Here is a 16,053-nt window from a genome sequence, read left to right as displayed (position 1 = left end):
ACAGTATTCAAGGCGTGGCCTCACCACCCTTCCACCCCCCCACCCCTCCCACCCCGAGTACAGGGGGATGATCACTTCCCTCGTCCTGCTGGCCGCACTATTTCTAATATAAACCAGGATGCTATTGGCCTTCTTGGCCACCTGGACACACTGCTGGCTCATATTCAGTTGGCTGTTGACCAACACCCCCAGGGCCTTTTCCACCAGGCAGCTTTCCAGCCACTCTTCCCCAAGCCTGTAACATTGCATAGGGTTGTTGTGACCCAAGTGCAGGACCCAACACTTACTTAGCCTTGTTGAACCTCATACAAGTGGAGTGAAACAAGCTGGAGATTATCTGATTCATTCTTGAAAAAGTAGATATTGGCTCTGAAGCAGTAGTCCAAAGTATACATACTGCATTTCTTAAAAAATCTGGAAATGTCACAAACTGATGAACAATGGAATATTTTCTGAGATTTAAAATTTTTTATGGGTACAGGTATACACTTTGGCAACCAAACTAAGTAAAAGCATACTGACTAATTTTAGTATTGTGTTGCAAAACACAAGAACAGACAAATTGCAATATTAAACATTCTTAAACCAAGAGAATGGATTTGTTACAGAGCACTTCCACTGGAGTCACTTCTTAGAAAAATTATTCCATTTTTAATTTGGGCTAGGAAATATTTCACATATTTTGGAGGAATATCTCAAGAAATCTGTAGAGGGATATGCTAAACTGTCCACTCAAGTAAATAGCTTAGGAAATCTGAAGAAAATGTTACCTAGTAGCTGGTGAAGCAACCAAAAATCCAGTATCTTCATCTCAGGGATGAAAGATAGCTCCTGACTCATATGCTTAGACACCCCTGTTCAAGTCCAATCTTGCCTTTAACTTTCATCAAGACACAGTTCTATTTGTAAGCTAAGACTTCTGCTTCTTTACCTCCTATAACTGTTGAGTGAATGAAACACTGTAGGATACTTAAGGTCAAGGGGAGGGGTCAAAAAACTATGATGCACACTACAGGCTCCATTAGATTCCCCCTCCCACAAGGATTTCTAGCAGGCTTAGACTTTGCAAGTAAAAGTTGATTTTTTTTGTCTTCTCTGTTTTGTTTCATTCAAACTTCTTTTATACTTTCCATTAGTATAAAAAAATATTATCATTATATTTTTCCATTCTATAGTCAGATAAACAGTGATACTCTAATCTCTTTTAGTATAACAACCCTGTGATTCATGTGTGTGATTACAGTCTATCTACCGTACATGCACAAGGGGAATTAGTGCTGTGCTTAATACTTAATTACTAATGGACTGTAACCTACATGAATCTGTCATAAGTATGTAACCATTCTGAGCTGATGTTTGTAATTAATTCAGTAGCTGTAATCTGCACACACAGCTGAAAAATCAATTAAAAAAATAATGAAAAAAAACCCTTTAAGCAGGACATAAATCATACTGAGAGATTCATTATCTTTCTGTATTTGTCTCTCCATTTTTTGAGGTGTGAAGACTTTTCCACATACTTACTATAAAAACAACATTAACAACAAAAAACCCCACTCCCTTTCCCCTGCATCAGCTCAATGAGAAAGCATCAGTACTTATAATGAAAGTATAAACTTACTTAGGTGGATTCATTCCGGGGTAGATTTTACCTCTTCTCAGGAAAAGTTGAGGGTTCCAAAGAATTGATCTAAAGACCAGGGTGATGCTATAGCTCATGCCACTGACATGGAATAAAAGAAAGAGTCTGTAGCTTGTTAATCAGTAAATCATTTCCTTTCCCTGTGACAGGTGGAAGTATTACCATTTACTCCTGAGTTGTATGATTTTATACTTCTGTTATGCTTCATGATTAATGAAGATGAACACTATATTATATAAAATTTAACCCATTTCTTCTGGAGTATACTTATACAAACAGGGAAAATGTGCATTAATACAATAATCTTAAAATGGTTTTAGTACTATTTTTAACATTCATTTAGGTCTTGCATCTGCTAAAGGAATTAAAATGCATTCTTTGTACCATTCAATTCACTGAATTGAATTAAATTTGGTTCTGTATCCCAGATCTTGTTAGTATGATTAAGTAAATAAAATTACAAATTTATATGTGTATTTGTGAGAGAAACATGTATGACATGAACAGATAAGTATTTTTTCCCATCGTGTGGGATAAGGTTCCCTTTATGTGACATAAAAAGTTAAATGGATCCTTTACATGACTGTTATATTTCTTCTTACAACACGACTTCCTCTTAACAGCTTCTAAAAAGACAAGTAGTCACAAGTTACTTGTTTCTGCTTCACGCTGAGCTCTATATTATTTAGATGATCATTTGCATGCAGAGCACGGAGAACTTTCTGCTTCCCCCCGTTTGAAAATAACATAATATAAATTAATAGAGCTTCAGCATATTCTACAGTTACTGTTCAAGTTTAACCTTTGAGGGTCTATGACTTGTAACAAAATAAACATTACATGAGTCACACAGAAAAACTCTTGTGAACATGAGTAATTCTTTTTTTATGAAAGCAGTACTATTTAATATATGTTATTATATAATATTTTATTCTGTATATGCAGGAATGAAATAAGATCCAGAATCCAGCAATGTGTTGTTGCATGAAGTAGAACTGTATGAAGCATTTCATTTTTCAGGGATGCAGTGGTTCTATCAAGATAATCAGTTCAAGTTACTATCTCAAGTGGCAGAAGAATTCTGTAAGAAAAAAGTAACTCACTGAAAGATATGAAAGAAATAAATCAGTATTCTCCCTTAAAGCCAATTCTTAAACACAGAAGCATTCAACCAGAACTTTATTTTAGTTTGAGCTCTTTTCCATAGTCACAAGTGGTTTAGTTTTGCTGTTTGTTTGTTGTTTTTTTCCCCCCAATTATTTATGATAAACAATTAAGCAGCCACATGTGTTGGGGCGGTTGTGTCTTTTTTATCAGTCACCCTTTGAACCTAAACATTAGTCATATCTAGTGCATTTTTATATAATTTCAACAAATATCAAGCTTAGAAAACAGCTGTCAAGTAATTGATTTTTTCTGTATATTCAACTTTCATTATTGATTCTGGATATCCTCTGAGATACTTGTGAGATATCCATGAGATCTAATGACATTGAACACCTTTTGGGATTGTGCTTTTAGTTTCTAAATGGAAGCAGTGCATTCGTTAATATCCCTAGAAAACGTTACTTGGAGTATCTCCAAAAAGAAGTTGCCTTTTGAAAGAGATGGGTATGAATTGGAGGGAGACAAGGGGAAATCATGTAACCCTGTTTTTCCCTTCTGTGGCAAGAGCACTAGTTTTCCTACCTGGTGTCCATTCCTGATGAAGAAAATACATTATTAAATCCTTATTACCAAGAAATAAAATAAAGGGGAGGCACAGTATACAGCTGAGATGAGCTAATAATGGCTGCTAGCTACTCTGTTCCCTTAGAGCTCCTGCAGTCCCATCACTTTGGCATGAGAATCAAGGAAATTTTGTTGACTTTTGAGCCCTGATTCAGACTTTTGTTAAGTCATCTTTAGAAGAGCTGACATTCTAACTGTTCCACGAATTGTTTCAGCTCAGAGTTTGTTAAGCACTGACATGTTTTACTGCAAAAAATAAAGGTATGTAATTTGACACAGTGACAGATTAATACCTTAGCATCAGATTGGCAGAACAATAAGCTGAAATGTTTTCTACATCTTAATGTCTGTGCTACTTCAGGAAGCCATAGAAAGTCCTACTTTTCTGAAGGATATGTTGTCATTTCAGTGATAGAAGTAAATCAGGTTATCAAAGGATTTAACAGGGTTACAAGGAGTCTTGTAGCAATTACATTTAAATCTAGAAAATTAAAATCTAGGGAATTTAAGTTCAGTATTGTGTATTTAGTATAGTAGTCGCCACTGGTATCACATAAGCTGATACTTCTTAGTCCTCATTATATATATATGCAATTGGTCTTGTAAACAAAAATGAAATAATAAAGTCTGAACTACAGGATAAATACAACTTAAGAGAAAACTATATGTTTCTAATGTGCTTCCTTTTATATTATAATGTAATCAGGGTTTTAAATTAGTATTTGTCTAGAATGAAGTCTGTTGAATCTGATTTCACTTACACATAGTACTGTATGCAACCTATATTATGGTTCTCCACTGACAACCAACTGATTAATATGATTCAGGCCTGGAAGACTACAACTAGTTTTTTAGTGTAAAAAAAGAGCCATAGGTCTGTTTTTCATATAAACAGTCTTTAAGTCAATTGTGAAATATTGATTATTCCTTGAAGATCACAGATGTAATATTACAGAGCTGATACAATCATTAATTTAAGTATGAAGCTTTTTTATGGAGTTATTCTATAATTAGAGGAACAGTTAAAGAATATTGTACCTTAACGTGCTGGAAACAATTGTGATAGAAATAACTGTGGAATCTAAGCCAGGAATTTTATTGCTGGGTAATATTTCTTTGGTTACATGTCTAAGTCATGTTAAATAGCTATATAGTCTGGTATAGTGTGTTTAATTACACAAAAGAAATACATCAAAATCTTATACATTATCTTATTTAACTTTGTTTCTCCCTAAAGCAGAGGCAGGTATTATTCAAGGGTAAACAAAACCAAAATTTCATATAAGAAGTAAACACTGTTGAAATTTTCTGCTTTACAGAGTCTCTCTTGCACTAGTTTCAGGTTTAATGAACTTCAGATGCATGATATTTGTTTTGCACCACTACAGGTAGAGGCAGTATTCGGCATTTAACTTTTTGATGAAACTGTAACACAGAATAGATGTGTTGGGACTCAGGCAAGAGGATTTTACAAATGTTAGATCATCATGTCTGAACTTGAGAGTGTTGCTTTTTGGTTTTGGTTTTTTTTTTTTTAGCATTACTGGCTTTTTGTTTCTGTATTCCTTTGTTTAACACCTGTCTTAAATGGTCCGACCATTTAGGTTTTTTGTTTGTAATTCTATTAACATAAAATTTTAAGCAGAATGTCATTCTAAAATGGACTTTTAGCTGAACCTAAGACCAACTTCTAAGGTAGACTTATTACCAAATAAGTCAAGAATCTTAACCCAGAAATAGATAAGGGTTGGACTGATGCCAAAGTACATGAACGTTAGTAATCATATTAACAGAATTGCAGAGCTGAAGGGAACCTTTAGAGCCCATTTAGTATATCCTTGCTTTCCCAAGGTAGGATTAGCCACGTTTATGTTACCCATGGGAGAATTTTTTTTAGACATTCATAAAACTCTTACAGTGGTGGAGACTCTATAACCTTCCATCCCTACATTTATCCTCAAAGGTTTTTTTCTAATTTCTAACCTGACTTGTCATTGTTGCAATCAAACCATTACTTTTGGTCCTTTCCACTTATGGGCATGCAAAACAGATTGTTCCCACTCTTGCTTTACTATAGCCTTTTTGGTACATGAAAAGTGCTGTTTTCGCCCTCAGAAGCCTTCTCTTCTGGCTAACTCACTTTCATTCATCTAGCATGAGCGTTTTTCAAATGTTAAAGAATTAGTTACCTGTTTCCATTTTCTTATGGTATTGCTTTATTTGTTTGTTTTATTTTTATTAGTTTTAGAAGTAGAGGACTATATAGCATCTCATGTTTGCTTTGAAAATTCTACTCTGGTCTCTCTTGAAACCAGCTAAGTACTTGGACTTTTGATGCCCTACAGCAGTGAGTCTTGCTGTTCTTAGGAATTGTTTAAGGGGTACTTTTAGTTTACCATTTTTCAAGTAAAGTATTGAAAATTCTCACTTTCATTCTGTATTCCTTTTTCCTTGCGTAACAAAGGAATAGAAAGGTTCAGAATTCATTATTTCATATCCTTCTGTCATACCTCCTCTCACAGTATTAATCTTTCAATCAATGTACATGTAAGCCTTTCTGTACTCTGAAGTATTTTCTTAAGCACTGAAAAGAATTTCAGAATTGGGCATGATATACCTGAAATTATTCTAGTCCAAAAGCAATTAATACATTCATTACTTCAGTGCAGTTGGCCTATCTCAAACAGTGGATTTGTGTTTAACTTTATTCAGTAGGACTGTTTTAGAGATGGCATGCACTATCTCTGCAGTACACGATAATGCCACATTCAGAATGACAGCAGTCCAAGCCTTGGGGCACTAAATGCTTCTTGAGATATGTTCAATTGCTGTTTAACTGTATTTAGCCTAAGGTGCCGAGAAAGAAGTTGCTGATGCCTTCAAACATGTTTAAGTATTTTAATAGTGTCTTGGCATGTCAGAATATGCCACAGCACTAACTGGGGTGCAGTTCCTGAATCACTGCAATTAGGAGGTTGGAATTTCAAAGGCAGTACTGCTGTAGCTGTGTATCACCATAGCTTAGCTTTTTTTCCCCCTCCTTAAACAGTAATTTTCTACAATATGTACTCTCTCAGTTGTTTTCTGCATTATTGTTCTCTGATCATGTAGTCAATACTTGTTATGCTTTAAAAGCTCTATTGTGCCTCCAATCACACAGCTCATAAAACAGACAACCATTTAATATAAAACCTATGTAAATGGACTCCTGTTTAATTACATAGTCTTACTGGTGTTTCACTTGAATTTTGGATGGTCCTCTGAATATAGTATATTTGTGTACAGAGTGCAGGAAAAGGTGGAATGAAAAGTGGCTCATCCAAACCACAGTCTCTATCATTACCGTATGACGGTTCCTATTCCTTTTTCTTTTCTCACAGTAGTCTGGAACTACCGCACAGGCTTTCTTTACAGGTCATCAATAACTGGAACCATGCAGGGATGTTATGGGCCCATCAATGGGGAAAGGCAGCAAAATCTGCATGTAGTCATTGATTTGTCATACATACTATTTAGAACTCATCTGTCAATGACTCCTCAGATCCTGTGGACCAAGCTGCATGGTTTACAGAAGTACTGTTGCACTGCTGTAGTACTGTATGGCTACCATGGTCATGTACTCCTCCAAGAAAAGGTCTACAGCTAGGAACCCTTTGTGGGCACAGAGTTCTTTCTTGGAATGTTCACGTTATTTTATCTAGATAGGGTGTCAGTATTGCTTTGGAGGGTTTTCCATCTCCAGGGACAAGTGGAACAGAGCTTTTGACTACTTAAGTACATCTAAAGTCTGTTGTTGCCATAGGCTGTGTGATTTACAAAAGATGAGAAAATGAAAAGCTCCTTGCATCTTTCTCCAAAAGACTATATGTGCTAGGACCATGTCATGACTAATTGATAATGCTGGGTTTGTATAAAATACATTGTACAAGAATGATTGTTAAAAAATGTGCAGAACAGAGCCAGAGTGAGTGTGCATCCTTGATTATATTTTTCAGCAATGTATGTGTACAAAAAAGCACATAACTTGTAACATGTACTTGTTTACTACTGTATTCATAATACTTTCTCTGTACTTGATGAAATATATTGACCTTCTTTGGTTAGGAATGCGAGGAGAGAAAATAATGGAAAATTGCTTGGGTGGAATATTTTGGTTGTTAATTTTTTTGGCTTTAATCTGGATATAAAACATATTTACCCTCTCCATACTGCTGTGGTAGGTGCCTTCCTTTTTTTGATAACAAGCAATCCTTCTAGCCCTAAAGCGAGTCAGCTACAATCAACAGAAACATGAGCATACATATAAATAACTCCATTCATTTGCATGCTTTTATACAAAGTTTTATGGAAAACATAAGCTATCACTGTCTCAGAAATTAGCCATAAATTTTTAAAGACTTGTTGGATTAATGATAAAAGTTGGGTTTTTTTTTTTGAAATTATAGTTATCAGATAACTTTGGAAATTGGTGGTGGAAGCTTATATCAGAAGCAATGAGAAAGTAGATTGTGGGACCCTGTAAATTACTGTCCTACAATTTTTTTTAAGCTGAAGTCTGAACAGTTGCAAATGAAATCTGCTTTTTAAATATTCACTTTTGAAGTCTCCATTTACATATATACCTAAAAGCTTGTCTAATTATCTGTATTATAGGGAGTGGGTTTAAAATGGCTTTGTAAATAATCAAGCAATACCTAGTTCTGATGTAGAAACACCATAAGAAGATCTGTTTAAAAATAACTTAGATGATATCTTCCGTTGTAACTCTGAAGATAATTTTATGCAATTAAAAGCTTAAATTTTAGTAGTTTATGTATAAACAATTAAAACCTAACCCCAAACCTACAAATTTCTGTATGACAAGAAATATCAGCCCTCCAGGTTTACTTTCTCACTAATTAGCATTGTGATAAAGTTTATTTGTTAATAACTGGCATTTTAAACACTTATTTGGGTCAGTTTCCAGATATGTAACTGTGGCAGAAATCTGTTGTACTCTTCCTTGATGATTTGCCAATTGTGCTGACAAATTCTTTGCTGTGTCATATTCCATTAGGCTTGTCAGCTAACAGTGTGGTCGCTACTGAAGTGTTTAACTTTTAAACTGAGAAGTACTTTAAAAAGCATATCACTTAGAGATGGCTATGTTTGGATGTAAATTATGCTAGAGTACAAGAGTACCTTTTTTTTTTCTCCCCAAATTCAGAGATTGTTCACAACTCCATAAGCTAGATAATGTAAAAAGAGGAGCATAAAGTCACTACTCTGCAAAAGAGGGACAATCTATTCAGGGAATTAGCAAAAATACAGTTAATTACTTTGTAGCTAAAGTGATGTGGCAGTTTATTCAAAATGAAGGTTAAATCTCTGTTATCTACTGCAGTGTATACAAAGTACCCAAGTTTTCCTTAACTGACTAGTTTAGGTACTGGTAATAGTTTAGACCTAACAGCACTGGATGTTTTACCCATCTTCTGATATAACACACACACACAAAACGTTCCCTCCTTTCCTGCACCACTTCCCCCACACACACCCCAAATGCCAAAGTTATGTTCATCTTTTAAACAGAAGAGCAGTTAAAATGCAACAGATTTCAAAACATGTTAGATTAAATGTGTGCTTAAATGCTCTACTGATTCAAGCTCTTAGAACAGATGCAAAGAAGCAATGGAATAGAAGGCTACATTAACTGTCCATGCCAAATACTAATTGAAGGGTGCTTTAGATTAAAATATATCGTGCTGGATCTGACAGCCTGAGGGGCGTGAGGCTGCTGCTGCTCCATGTCCCCAGGTCCAACCAGTAGCAAAAATGAAGATGTATTCCCAGTAGGTATGCACACAGGGCACCCACATACACCAAATATATACACAGATCACAAACTCTCAAGAGCACTCACACAAACACAGACAGCACCAGTGGCCTCATTCTGCTCCCTTCTCTGATTGGACAGGCTGGAAATCCACTAGTGAGAGTAGACACGTACATATGTATACATGCATATGCACACATAATAGAGAGCCCATATCCAGGAAAGTGTTAGAAAGGAATTTAATAAGAAGATAGGACAGAGGGTGCTGATCAGGCACAGAGCACAACAAGACAAACTTATTAACCAGCAAACTATTTACATGTGACTGGCCCTTTTTTCCCCTTATCTCTCTATTTTCCCCACTCTTGTTCCTCCCCAAATCACCTAAAACCCTCTCTTGTCCTCTCTTTGGTTCCTCCCCTAAACATCTCATAAGTCCTGTGCTATCCCAAACTGCGTTTCCCCCATATCCCATAATGTGTCCTACATACCTAAGCAACAATCCCCCTGTTAGACAGAAAGGTGATCTGGAGAGCAGCTGCCAATAACTCATGGTGATGGGTTTCACATCTGGACAACGGGGCCAACGGCTTTGCTAGGATAGCCCTGAGAGGGACCCGGGCAAGGTGGTTGTTCCTCCTGAGTCCTTGATTTGGGTTCCTATCTGCCACTATACATCCCTGTGCTCTTCTGGGCCTGAGCAGATGGACCTTTGATGGGCTGACAGCCTCTGTGGTGGGCCTGGGAGTAGCCCATCAGAGTATTATTTGGGCTCATATTATCCTGCCAGTGTCTCTCTGAGCTCTTTTGTGGGTGCCAAGATGAAGTTTATCACATAACCCAACAGGGCGAGTCAGCCACAAGCTGACTTAGAGGTTGTTGCTTCATGAAACAGCATTATAAGGCTGAATTGTACAGCAAGTCCTCATGCTTTACAATAAGGAATTCTAATATTTGACCAGAAGTTAATAGGGGATGCACTACAATGCAAAATGGTAACTTTTCAAGTGCGTGATTCAAGGACCAGAAGTGAGGGAAGGATTTTTATCAACCCAAATAATGCTGGCTCAACATTTGTTCGCACTAAAAAGAAACCATCAGATATAATGAGACATTACCTGTTTCAATATGGAAAAAAACCACAACCAAACAGGAGCAACAATACCCCTTTTCAATAAACATATACTCTTATGTTTTAAATAAAGGTCAGACATATTGACCTGATAAGCATTTGCTAATATTCTACCAGAGTAATAATTGAAATACTAGTAGCAAGCATAATGTTTAATGGTCATTGTTTGGAAATAAAGTGCATTTTGAAGAGTTTATTGATATTTAGATGGGAAGGAGATTTGCCCTGTTGTAAAATTATGAAGAGGGTTTTTCTGTTTAAAAATCAAAGCATATCAGGTGCAGCTCAGCAGTTAATTATGCTTCTTACCTTTAGGGAGTGCCACAATAATAGTAGATTTAACTGACAAATAGAGAATTTTCCTGTTACAGTCCCCATCTTCTGTCTACATCTCCAGAACACAGTCATCTGAAAACTGATAGGCTGATAACTGTCCATAGTCTTTGCATTCTTCACTGAAAAAAATGTGGGAATCATGCCTGAGACTAAGTGCAAAAGCTTTAAAAAGTACAACTAGAGTTCCCTCCTCCCAGCCTTACACATCTCAGCCTCAGAGTTACTCAGTTATATAAACATCAGTGCTGTTTTCCTCATTAAAATCAGTGACATATTGAAATATAAAATTGTATACAGTATTCAGAATAAATACAGTAGATTCTATAAAAATGTTGACAACAGTTAATAATAAATAATATACATATTATTTACAATACTGCAACAAATTACTAATTAAATGAATGTTTAAATGCATGAAAAAAATCAGGACAGGATGAACATAAATCTGACTTTCAAGAGCTTTTGCAATTCTATCAGGATTAAATCCACAGATGCTAAAATGAAATATGTTTGCTCTGCAAGCACCTGTTGTAAATATTTTAAATTAAAACAATTTAATCTGGAAGAGACAAAGGATTTTTGGTTGCCTTTTATTTTTTTAACCTCAGGAGTGGTCATTTTTATGAATTTATAAAAATTTCACAGTTGGAATTGTTACTGTTTAAGAAGGTCATCTGGCAGCCAAATTCAAAGAAAAAATAGGCAAAACAGACATAACAAAATGAAGGCTGAATAAGCCTTTGAAAGATATTTTATAAGGCATAGTTTATTACTGGTAAAATTACTATTCACATGAATTTGGGTGTTGTAGTGAGAAGGTAGAAAGTTGCCACAGCCCATATGAAGTCCCTGACTGTGTTTCCATGCTGAAGCTCCTTTCTCCTTTTTAAGATAATCGATTTTTTATAAAAGAAACCTAAAAGTTTCATCAAATAAGTCATGTCATATGAAAGTCATATGAAATAAACTGGAAAAATTATTTTACTTGTTGATTTTTGTTCTTTGTCAACTTTAATTGTTTGAATATCATGTTGTTACTTTGTAGGCAGCTCCAGTTATTTCTTGTAGACCATAAAGTACAGTATAACTGAATAAAAGCAAGCTTTCAGAATCTTACCCAGTGCTTAAAACAGTTGAGGAAGCTTTTTAATTCAATTGTGATGCAAATACCAAAATGCAAATATTAAAAACTACCTGTGTTTTTATCAGGTAGGAGTCAATCCCGCAGTCCCCTGAACTTTGCTAGTTTTCAGTGAAAGTTCTTACAAGTACAGTAGCTAGAAAAATTAGACACAGTGTTCTGGAACAGTACACCTTCTAACAGAACAAGTCACATATAAAACATTAGTGCATCTATTCAGGCAGCACCCAGAGTCTCCCTGTCCCTCCACATGCACACAGAACACACAGAACAGCTTTGTCCGTACATATTAGGTTAAGTTTATAACCAATAACAGGGTTTTTGTATGCTCCTACTACTAATCATTGATTGTAGGACTCATGTAACATATTGTGTACTAACAATGAATCCTCAGAAATACAAGCAGAGGTTTACATTATATGGAAATTGAGTCACATTGTCAATAACAGAGCTGCTCATCTGCAGGGTGTTAAGCATGTTCATAAGTATTTGCAGGGTGGAGGGCCTCAAGTTCTTTTCACATAAATTCAAAACATTCTTTACAAAAAATTCAAAGAAAGGTATTTTTAATAATTTCAAGAAAATTGGCAGTATGGAATTAAGTGCTTGGTTGACTCTTTTAGACATCAAAAATCATTCAATACCTAATGCCAAATGCTTTTGAGATTGATTTACAAGCACAGGAAGTGGCTTAATGTCTTGTTTTTCAATTCTTGAGGTTGAGGATAACTGTACAGATATGCTTGTTGCCTATGGACATATGCAATGTAAAAAAAAAAATTACTGAGGAACTTACTGCAACATTCTTACCAAGACCTTTAAAAATACCTTTTGTGAATTTTCACAGATTCTCAGTTTCACTGGAAGTCATTACAATATTATTCATTTGTAAAGACAACTCTATTTTACTTTCAGATTCAAGGCCTCTACCAGATGTAGCCCTGACAGGGAAGTGTACCCGAGAGTGTGATGAATATGGCCACTCGGACTCCTGCTGGATGCCAGTTCGCACTTCTCCTGAAAGAAAGCAGAAGAGCCAGCCAAAACTCTCCACTTTCATGCCTGTCGATGAACGGGGCAGTCAGGAAAAGCTGGCCAATGGAGAAGCCTCCCTCATGGGTGATCGCAACAGAAACCTCCTTAACAAAAAGTTGACCTCATCCTATGAGACCTTCAGCGCGGCTAGTTTCAGCAAAAACGAAGAAGGCAATCCAGAGGATATCCCCCTTACACAGACAGGGGAATACAAGCCATCTCCTGTCAATACTCTAACTAGAAGAGAAGTTTACCTGTAGGCTAAAAAGCAGCAAGAAAATTCTTTCATATTATAACAAAGAAAAGGGGCAAAATTCTTAAAATCAAAACAATTTTAACAAAAAATAAGAAACAAAAAAGAGGGGGCCACCAAAGACACAAAAGATCTGCCTGCCACTTCTGCCTCCATAGCAGGCATTTAATTATACAGTCTGCCTGACTATACTGTACAATGTAGAAAACATTGCTGTTACTTGCATGTCTAATTCCCCCTCACATTTTTATTTTCCTAAATCTATGGTTGAAAATTCCTCCCATAGTAACGAGCTTGATTAAAAAGAACACCACACACTGTTGTTTCCCCTCTGCAGAAGCATGAGTTAAGCCACTCATTTTGTTTGATTATCATCTGGCTTGTTGAGGATAACAGGTCAGGGAAAATGTATGCAAAACATATCATCTGAATATTGCTGATCCCCACCAGGGACAATCCTTCAGAAACCATACAGATATAGAGATAAATATAAAGGAATAATCATTAATAGGCACTTTGTGAAGACCGCAGCTTTAATATTCTCACCTCTCATCTGAGGCTGGAAGCAACAGAAATATGTTCAGCCTGAGACTGCAGTGAAAAACATGGCATACTTTCCTATGATTCATGAACTCTGGTTATGTTTTATCCATAGAACAAACGTGTTCTGGCTGTGTCTCTTTCTCTCCTCTCTCATTCTCTGTAATGATTACTTCAGCGTAACACATATACCGTAGGATAGTAATGATAAACTGTTGAAATCATTATTTTGGGCAAGACTAACACCTAGCTGAGAAGATCGTAATAACAAAAAGGCCAAAGATCATACAATGGATCAGGGGAACTGCTAAGTATTGGGGCTTGGCTTAGAAAACTAATATATTCACAAACACACACATGTACTCATAACACACCTTCAGTTACATTTTGCACAGCAGCACAGTTCACAAGCCCAGACATTTTTTTTTTTTTCCAGTGCGGTTCAGTTGAATGCCCAAAGGAACAGATGTGGGTTTTTTTTGTAATGACATGCTATGTTGCAGCAGATGCTGCATATGATATGCTGCATATGCCAGTTCCAGGGAATTTTTAAGATCAAAATTAAAAACTAATAGTAGTAATAGGAGGCTGTGTTAATGAGAACGCTTGGTGGAATGGAAAGGGTGGACAATGGGATGATGCAGTGACAAGAGAATATTACAAGTCAAATACAAAACCTTCTTTTCAGAGTGCAAGGAATGATTGCTAAGTCTTTTGCCACCAGTGTTGCAGATTACCAATTTCTTCAATTATGTCAAAGATAGAATGAAGGTTTTCTTGAAACACAAGTGCATTAAAATCAAGAGAAGTGCAATACTAAATGATGTCAAGACTTGGAACATTTATGCTAGGTAGAAAATGGCCTGATAAACAGTCGTATGATACTCACCTAGCAGGTCAAGATGAGTCAAAAGGAGTCCAAGCTACTGTGATATGCAAGAGCTCTGGGCTGTAACGATTCTCATGCTGAGCGCTTCTTGAAAGGAAGAGGAAATGAAACAGGTTTTTGTGCAATAAAAGCAACAAAATGTGCAGAACTTCAACCAGTTGCTTTGTAGCTGATGCTGTAGTAATAACAACAGACTGAGCTCAGACATTCAGATGAAAGTGACAATCGAACAACACAGCAAGGACAGCTCGAGGAGGGGGAAAGCATTCAAATCCCTAGCTATTTAACCTGGTGTTAAGGCATGGCTAGATGGCTCTCTAGTATACTGTAGTCACAATGTAGCTTTGGGTAGTTTCTTGCTTTGAAGAATTGCATAGAAATAACCTTAAACAGCCTAAAGTAGAGGTTGGTAAATCAATACAACTCATCACATTTATCTTTTGAATTCGCTTCTCCATATAGTGGGATGTGCCATTATTGGCCATTTCGTTCTCCTCTCTCAAGTTTACTTTCTTCAAGTAACATTAGTTTGTGTATAGCAGTTATGATGAATGGGCACATTTTAGAAAGAAAATATTAAAATCAAAGATTAATAATGATTGAACATTTTTATGTTTAATTATTTAAGTAATATGGAGAGATGCAAACTAGTACTTTGTTATGAGACTGCATACAGCAGTTACTGCTTTGTATAATCTGTAAGTACCTGTTTAAAAATGCTTTTAAAAATGCTTATGTAATGTATACACATTTTTCTTGCACGTTTCAACAGAATACACAATTGCATAACACAAATGTTCAACAGAATTTCCTTTAGTAAGATTTTATTTAATATTACACACAAAAATTAAATTAGATAGCTTGGCTCCATATATTCTTAGACCCTTTTTCTACAAAGCTAATAATACAGGTCATAGAAGACCTTCAGATTAAATGGATCAGCAGTCACTCAGCAATTTTTGCACCACATAAGACAGTCATTAAGTACTTTACTTGTGTGCATCTCCTTAGATCTAAAATGGGTGTGAAAAAAAAAAAAATCTATCTACTGTAAGTATTCACTGTAATTCTAGTGGAACTAGCCACTATTAATATCCTGATTACTCTTCTGACCTGGCATGACACACAAATATATTTTGTGTTTGTATTTTTCCTCTTTATTTGAAATAGGTTAAATCTAGTGCCACTCCACAAATAGAGTGCTTTTGTATAAAAATAAACAAAGAAAACTATAAAAAATAATTAGGGTGAATGCGAAATATGCAACTGTGCCTTTTATACCTATTATTATGGTAAAGTGGTAGTTGGGTTTGGACACTGAGGGATAAGGGGCTATTCCCAACTTTTTTGAACCTGTATATTTACCTGTGTTTATTTTCTGAGAAATTAAAGATAATATATTTAAAAACAAGCATTTTGCCAAACTCAGTTAATGGACCAGTCTTAAGCATTATTAACACAAGGCTGTGGTTTAAGTAGGTCTTGAGGATTTTTTTTAATTACTATTTGTGTGGAGTTTGGGATTGTTTTCATTTGTTT

The 16,053-nt window shown here is 35.8% G+C and overlaps 1 protein-coding gene across 1 annotated transcript in view; it reads left to right on the top strand.

Moving 5' to 3' along the window:
* Positions 1-13,092, top strand: part of PCDH7 (protocadherin 7) — a 294,798-nt gene extending 281,706 nt beyond the window's left edge. The window contains exon 7 of the mRNA XM_009321401.1: positions 12,713-13,092. Coding sequence (XP_009319676.1) covers positions 12,713-13,092 — 380 coding nt within the window. The remainder of the gene's footprint in view (positions 1-12,712) is intronic.
* Positions 13,093-16,053: the final 2,961 nt, after the last annotated feature.

Source organism: Pygoscelis adeliae, unplaced genomic scaffold, assembly GCF_000699105.1.
Source record: "Pygoscelis adeliae isolate BGI_AS28 unplaced genomic scaffold, ASM69910v1 Scaffold133, whole genome shotgun sequence".
In the NCBI taxonomy this organism is placed as follows: Eukaryota; Metazoa; Chordata; class Aves; order Sphenisciformes; family Spheniscidae; genus Pygoscelis; species Pygoscelis adeliae.
This window is presented reverse-complemented; position numbering and strand designations above follow the sequence as displayed.